Here is an 8,592-nt window from a genome sequence, read left to right as displayed (position 1 = left end):
TATATTTAATTTACTATCAACGGGCCTTAAAAGGCCAAGTGGTGGAAGGAGAATTGGGCCACTTGGGCCCAATAGAAGGAAAGGGGAGGCCGAATTGGAGGGGATTTCCCCCTCCTGGGCCCTCCAAAGGGGAGGTTTTCCTCCCCCTTGGGCGCCCCCTCTCCCCTCCCTCCAACCTACATATACTTAAGGACGTTGGCCCTTTGAACACACAAGTTTTGGAGCCTCCTCTAGTTCATCTAGTTCTAGTTGACCCTAATTGATCTAATTAGAGCTAGACCTAGTTCCTCTAATCTTCATAATTAGAAGACCAGTGTGGTTCTAATCTCCTCGCTTTAACTATCTAGCGACGATTAGCTCTGGACGGCGAAGCGCTGCCAGATCATGAAGACCGTATGCTTGGAACCAAGTAGAGAGGCCGTGCTTTCGGTCTTCCGTCTGTGGGATCGTTCGTGGGCATTCACGGGATCATTCATCTACGGTTTGAGGGACTCCAAGTACGATCTACACTGACTCATCTAGTTCCGCTGCACTCCGTTGTCGGTAACATTCGTGATCCAAACCTTATATGCATCTTTATATTGTTCCTAGTTGATCGTAGGGCTTTTTTTGTTTTCTACTATGTTTCCCAAAAATGGCATCATGAGTTGTTCTATGAGTAGATGCAGGTTTCGATCTAGATTACATGTGGATGCGACGCTTTGATGTTCTTGATATGCTTCCCACGAGTGTTTCTTCGGTTCAGTTCATTGGCTGCATGATGTAGCTTTGTACAAATTTCTGACAATCGATCGGCTCTGCCCGTTGACGATCTGCTGACAGTTCCTTGGGCTTCATCATAGTCAATAATAGTGAACCATTGCGTACAAAAGAGGGCGATGAAGATGAACGATCTTCTAGGGGCTCATGCAAATTTGACGAAGTTTAGTGTGGGGCTAGAGATTTTTAATTAAGTCTCTTCCCTCACACACCTCAAAATTAATCTAGCAACAAGAATTGTCACCTTGATTGTGTATGTAGGTAGCTAGTTTTATCCGTAAACCCTAGAAGTCACGTAAATAAAATTTGCCAAACCGATTAGAGGACATCTAACTTGGTTTTGCAGGTTTGCATATGATGTGGTATAGCCTTCGTCATGATAATGATTTTATGTATGAGATGGTTATATATTGTAATGTTAAGTGGCCTGCGTGTCACGGCATGATGGCCGGAGCCACAAGATTGCCATTTTAATGTAATAGATCTAGAGAGAGCCTACATGTTATGGGTGACGGTGGCAAGTGTACACGGAAGACCCGGAGCTTCACCAGGCGCAGGGAGGAGGTGCTGAAATTTTCATGCCATGACATTTTCTGAAATTGGTGCCGCGACAACATTTTTGAAATGGTCGCCACGACAATGTTTTCTGAATTTGGCGCCATGACAACATTTTTGAAACGGCTGCCACGGCAATGATTTTTCTACCGCCACGACGATGTTTCAACTTTAGATGCAAGAAGACCGCAGAGACTTCTCGGCGCCCAGGGCTATACCATATCATGCTATTACGAATTGAGTGAGATATTTACCTTTTTGTTGTTTGCACCCTTTGATTGAGCAGTAGACAATTATTAGGGTGATCTCTCATAGTAACCATCAAGTTAAAAGGTGCTCTTCCTAGTGTTGCAACTGTCTATAAGATCTGGCTTTCCGGATTGCATCGTGTCCACATGAATACAAACGGATCGCCGAGTGTAAGACGAGCGAGGTCAGACCAAGCAAGCAGATAGCACTCGGTTGTCTTGAAGTTATGGCAGAATCATTATTACAACACTTTAAACATTATCAGGATTATCCATAATACACTATCATGTGATCTATAGTGGTTCGCTCTAAATACAATATGACCATTACTACAACACTTCAAATAACCTTATGCCTCTCAAGCTCATGCCACCTTGGAATTTAGGGAGAATCAATTTATCCCAAGCAAACCAAGCCATCTTTTTTCTTTTCATTCTCCACGCTCCACCAATCTTGATCATCACATACACATGCCCGCAATTTGAATACACTCATAACATGAATCCCGAGAGCGCTTGAGAAATTGTTTTAATATCATGGTGTGTACCGGAAATCACTAATGGATCCCGACCTCCATGGAGGCTGAATTAATAAATAATCAAAAATCATTTTTTTTTGTTTCAAAAAAATTGACAAAAAAACATACACATAAGGATGTATATTAAATGTTTGTAAATTTTCACGGTAAATAAGTTTTACGTGAGCTACACAAAAAATAATCATGTGTTTCTACCATGTATACTGTTCACCATAAAAGTTCATGATTTGCTTTGTGTAGCACACATATGTGTATTTTCATCATGAAAAATTACACCAATGCAGTATACATCCTACTTTTCCGTAAAAAAAATCCTAATGTACTTGTCTATTTTTTCAGAATTATTTAACTTAAGCAAGTGCAATTATCACATGCCTGATTGTTGATCGGTGGATTAAAATGTACTTGCACATGATTACCCAAGACTTTGTTAGCCTGACATGCATGTTCTAACTGAAAGGAACGGTGGTTATGGGGTTGACTATGGATTGTCTACACAATTAATCCATATGTACACCTGATATGGTATAATAGTGTTCACACGTAGCCTCATGAGAGCATGACTGATTAGCGTAAGACTGTCAGGTATGCTCACAAATTGTACTCCAAAATGGTTGTAGTTGTAAGCAACGACGTGCTAGCAGTTCAGAGTTTGAATATTCATTCTAGTGTTCGAACTTGAAATAAAATCTGAGATTTAACCTTATCGCATCCTCCTAAGTTACAAACAAATCATTTGATTATTGGAAACAACTGAATAGTGTTAAAAGAATGTTTTTCCATCATGGTCTAACAAATGGTCACGCTCACATAACTGAATTCTGATAAACTTTGAAGGACAACGTTAATCCTCTTCACAAGTTCACTGAATAACATCAAAAGTCTGTCTTTACTTTGTTTTTTCTGATAAAGATCATACGTCTGTTGCCGGCCGGCCTACTAGAAGTTCATGCTTCATCGCAATACAAGACATCCCATCCACTAAGAGAACTTCAAAAGTGCCTCCTGACTCCTGTATTTTGCTAGGGGGAAACGGCACATGGGTATGATTCTGTTTAATCAGCGTATCCGTGTCTTAAGTCTTAACCGTCAAGAGCTAACGGCCATCCCGAGCAAATCAAGGCATGTTCAACCCAATAATTGTTATGCTGACCAATCCTAACGAAAATCATCACATATAAAATCTCCATAATCAATCAAGCTTACAATTATTAGCAACCAACACACAAGCTCTGATGATATGAACACTATAAATAGGGACGCCATTACCATTGCAAAGCACAAGACAAAAACCTTGAGGACTTGCCTGCCTTGCTACATTACTTACTAGGTGTACTCTGAAATTGAAATGGAGACTCCTTCTCTGCTTCTTTTCACCACTTTGTTGGCCTTTGCATTCAAGGCCTCCGTTGCTCAATGGACGCCTGCATTTGCTACATTCTATGGCGGCAGCGACGCGTCGGACACCATGGGTAAGGTTTCTTTTATGCTTGAGCTGCATGCATTATTTGGATGCTGCAGATCCTGGATCTTCTTTTACTAAGCAGGACGCAACTTACACAAATATGCAGGTCGTGCGTGCGGGTACGGAAACTTGTACAACGCCGGGTACGGGGTCAATTCAGCCGCGTTGAGCACGGCGCTCTTCAACAACGGCGCATCGTGCGGCATGTGCTTCACCATCACCTGCGACGCAAGCAAGACGCCGTCGTGCAAACAGGGCACGTCCATCACCATCACGGCAACCAACTTCTGCCCGCCCAACTACGCCCTGGCCAGCGACAACGGCGGATGGTGCAACCCGCCGCGGCAGCACTTCGACATGTCGCAGCCCGTGTGGGAGACCATCGCCGTCTATCAAGCCGGCATTGTGCCCGTCAACTACAGGAGGGTTCCCTGCCAAAGGAGTGGGGGCATGAGGTTCACCATCAACGGGAACGACTACTTTGAGCTCGTGACGGTGGCAAATGTCGGCGGTAGCGGCGTGGTGTCCCAAATGTGGATCAAGGGGTCCAAAACTGACTGGATGGTAATGAGCAGGAACTGGGGTGCTAGCTGGCAGAGCAATGCCTACCTCAACGGCCAGAGTATATCCTTCAGGGTACAGACCGACGACGGACGGGTCATCACGGCCGACAATGTTGCGCCGTACAACTGGTGGTTCGGTGGCACCTACACTTCGTGGCAGCAGTTCTAATATCTTGCGAGGTACTCAGTCAAGGGTACTCAAATAGTCTGGCCCGATGATTTCATCTGAGGCTGTATCTCCTCTTTTGTTTCTTTGTATCTCTGTTTTGCCTGTCCAAGTTTTTGTACTTGGCTTCTATTAATTCTCTTGTGTCGTAAGATCATAAGATTATATGTGTGTGCCCAACATCCGAAGAGGTGGAGCTGTTTAATATGGGGTCGCCTGTTTGTGCTTGAATTTTAGTTGACTTTCTTTTCTTTTGGATTGAAATCCAACGGCTTGGACATCTTCGTCCTCCCACTTCTTCCTCCTGTGTCCAATGACATTCTTCTATATATGGGACGTCTCAGAGTTAATCGTGCATTAATCATACACACAAATGTACACGATCAAGATCGGAGACTCACGAAAAGATATCACGACACGACTCTAGACATAAATTAAAATAATACAATCTTTATATCACACACGAGAGCATTAGTGATTAGCGTCAGACTGCTCACAAATGATGTACTCCAAAATGGTTGCAGCGTAAGCAATGACGTGCTAGCAGTTCAAAGATTGAACATTCATTCCAGTGTTAGAACTCCAACGAGGATTGATGATTAATCCAAAAAACTGAATAGTGTTAAAGAAAGGATTTTCGTTAACCGCCAAACAGATCGTCACGCTGGTATAGTTGAATTATGATAAACTTGAAAGGACAAGGTCCCAATCCTCTTCACAAGTTCAGATATCTTGCCATTTCAATATTTCATCGGCATAACTGAATAACATCACAAGTCTGTCTGCCGGCCGGCCGGACTTCATCGCAGTACAAGACATCCCATCCACTAAGAGAACTTGAAAGCAGTGCCTCGTGTACTTTGCTCGGGAAAAACGGCACATGGGTATGATGCTGTTTAATCCGCGGTATTGTGTCTGTCAACTACAGGAGGGTTCCCTATCAAAGGAGTGGGGGCCATGAGGTTCACCATCAACGAGAACGACTACTTTGAGCTCGTGACGGTGGCAAATGTCGCCGGTAGTGGCGTGGTGTCCCAAATGTGGATTAAGGGGTCCAAGACTGACTGGATGGTAATGAGCAGGAATTGGGGTGCCAGCTGGCAGAGCAATGCCTACCTCAACGGCCAGAGCGTGTCCTTCCGGGTACAGACCGACGACAACCGGGTCGTCACGGCCGACGATGTTGCGCCGTCCAACTGGTGGTTCGGTGGCACCTACACTTCATGGCAACAGTTCTAACATCTTGTGAGGTTAATGTTGGTACTCATCTGTGGGTACTCAAAAACTCAGGCCCGGTGATTTCATCTGAGGTTGTATCTCCTCTTTTCCTTGTTTGTATCTCTGTTTTGCTTGTCCAAGTTTGTGTGCTTAGCTTCCATTAATTCTCTTGTGGCATATGATCATAAGATTATATTTGTGGGTCCAACATCTCAAGAGTAATTTATCTTCAATCAAATCTCTAGCGTTTAATACAGGTCGCTTATTTCTGCCTGACTTTCAGTCGATTCTCTTCACTTTTGCGTTGAAATACAACCGTTGTGACATATCCCTCCTCTAACCAACGACCCACTTGTATGTACTGCCAACCAACCGCATGTACCAGCCAACCGTGGCCGGCGGCGCTATCGTGCATGCCTTGCTGCCCTGGCCATCTCTCTAAACCCCACCATGATTCTTTGACCAGCGACCTTCCCGAACTACTCGCACCTGAAACCGTCAAGGCTGAGCCGATGCTCGGTGGCCCAGTGTTGTGGTGCTAGCAATGTAGATTAGGAGCACCATAGTCATGCTTGTTCGCCGAACCAATTAACAAATCATGTGGTTACTTTCCATATTCTCAGTAGATCACCGTGTGCTTCCTATTCTAACAAGTGGTATCATAGTCCGGTGTGTGAGTGATATTCAAAATATTATTTCCAAACATCCAAAAAGTCGATAAAAAGACTTGCATGCACATGACTCGACTTTGTTTTCCGATTTCAAGTCTCGTGAAAATCACAGCTCATTTGCGACTTGTTGAAAAATAACAAACATAAGCTTCATACTTGCAACTATTTTTAAATCATGTTCCATGTGCTTCATCCGCATATTTTAGAAGGGACACCATGTAAGGCCCCGTATGTGAAGCTATTCAAAGTTAGTGTGTTGCTGCCAATTCGGGAATAGAGGTGCATTCTATACATGTCTGTATCGTATAACTTCAACCATACACGCATGGTTAGATGGTACAGGGTACTAGATTATTGGGTGTAGGACCGGTGTATATCCACCAGGGGGTGAATGGAAGGTTTAAAATTTATTCTGGAAACTTAAATACTCTCGGCACAACACCGCAAAATAAAAGTAGACACATATAGTTCTACAAAAGAAAACAACTATGGAAAGAAATCATGATAGAATAGAAAGCATATCTCTCTAAAATGTAACTATCACGACTCAGATAGAAAAATCACGAAATGAAACACTACTGAAAATAAACTATAGAAAGTAATGCGGAAGTTAAATAGAACCAATGGTGCTTGATGGCGACAAGGAATTTGTTCAACCAGTTCACTCTTCTACAAAAGAGATGTCTGGTCTGAGGGACTTGTGATTGAACACAAGAGCAAAACTCTCTCCGTCATATTCTTCTTGAGCAATTTCGTCAACGTGTGTCAATTTACTATCGGTAGATACTTCAGGTGATCTCCATAACCTTCACATACTTTGACTTAGGAGAACACAAGTTTGGTCACTCAGACAGACACCTGACTGTCTAGAGAGTTAGCAGCTCTCAAGAGTAATAAAAGAGTAATACGTTCAAAGCGACTTAGATCTCAATGACGCTCAACCACTATGTAATTTTTGCGCTCTAGGGTTCTGAGCTCTTGGTGGATTCACTCAAATATTTCTAAGAGGATTTCTCAAACAAACTTCTCAAAAAATCAAATGGAGCAGCCGACCATAACGAGAGGCAAGGGTGGCTATTTATAGCCGGAGCAATCTCGAGGGCGAAATTACCATTTTGGGCATGTGGCCCAACTAATGGCCAACTGACACGTTACCAACAGTCGGATTTCAAACGCACGTGGCAACTTTACTTGAGGAACAAGTAAAGTTGCCTTCCCTGCTAGAGCAATTCTCTTGCAGCCAGAAGAACTTCTTCTTTGGATGGCGAGTAATTACTTTTCGCATAAAGAGATTTCTCGTAACTCACTTAGGATATTTTTTGGTTAAGCATCATAAAGACAAAATTCTTGAAACATTGAACCCCTCTTAATAGTATAATGGTCCTATGACTCAAAGAAAGAAAATGAATTATGAAAGAAGATATTGTGTCTTTTCTTTGTCTTCATTCTTCTCAGCTATGGTCAATTTCTCTCGGACTCCATGCATAGTAATTGCAGCATCTCGGCAATATATTTGGGGGTCATCTCCGACACGCAATCTCTTCATTTGCCTTAGCATTCTTTTCTTCTTCGTGGATAATAATCTGTTGAGTTTATAGCAAATCCTATAAACTTAGGGACCTATTCTCTCTGTGTGCACTAGCAAACATATTAGTCCCTCACTGTTTTTGTCCAACATTCTCCAAAACTCTTGGGGCACTTGATTACACCAACAATCTCCCCCCTTTTGGATGATTGCTTATATATCAGTTTAGCATCGAGGAGTAGATAGAGCGTAACAAGTGATGTGCGGAAAGAAAATACAGAAACATACTCCCTTCGTCCCAAATTACTTCTTTTAGATTTGTTAGATATGAATGTATCTAACGCTCCTTATCTAGACAAATATGAGGCAAGTATTTCGGGACGGAGATAATATCTTGAAGATAAATTAAGCTTCCCCTAAATGCATGCATCTTATGAAATATATGATTCTATAAACCTACATATATTTTGAATAAGCTTGGTGGAGGAATAATTCATAACTTCAAGAATAAATGGATTAGGCTAATCAGATAATAGTCCAGGGATAATATAGTGGATCCAAAAGTGAACTCTGATATAATTCCACCTGTAAAATAGATTTGAGAGAGAAATGATAGACGATAGGGGTTATTAATATTACATACCAGAAGCTCAAGAGAATTTTACAGCACGATAAGAATAAAATGTAAGGCAAGTATTGTAGACTCGAAACCACCTATCACAAAACCTGCAATTCTATCGTCACTCGATGTCTTCTCCCCTCTTTTGTCAACAGGTGCCAAAAGGCAAGAAAAAACACAAGGACTTCGTGTCCAGTAGAAGCTAACTCGTCGCCTGAAGATCCTGAATCACTTGGCGGAGAAGTTTCCTCTTATTAGGTGACA

General features: G+C 42.5%; 1 protein-coding gene across 1 annotated transcript; it reads left to right on the top strand.

Annotated features, from left to right (window-relative positions):
- The first annotated feature begins 3,389 nt into the window (after positions 1-3,389).
- Positions 3,390-4,549, top strand: LOC543138 (expansin-A8). Its single transcript, XM_044481356.1, has 2 exons — positions 3,390-3,573; positions 3,673-4,549. The coding sequence occupies exons 1-2, from the start codon at positions 3,450-3,452 to the stop codon at positions 4,296-4,298; spliced, it is 750 nt and encodes a 249-aa protein (XP_044337291.1). The 5' UTR covers positions 3,390-3,449; the 3' UTR covers positions 4,299-4,549.
- Positions 4,550-8,592: the final 4,043 nt, after the last annotated feature.

This window comes from Triticum aestivum, chromosome 3A, assembly GCF_018294505.1.
Source record: "Triticum aestivum cultivar Chinese Spring chromosome 3A, IWGSC CS RefSeq v2.1, whole genome shotgun sequence".
Taxonomy (NCBI): Eukaryota; Viridiplantae; Streptophyta; class Magnoliopsida; order Poales; family Poaceae; genus Triticum; species Triticum aestivum.
This window is presented reverse-complemented; position numbering and strand designations above follow the sequence as displayed.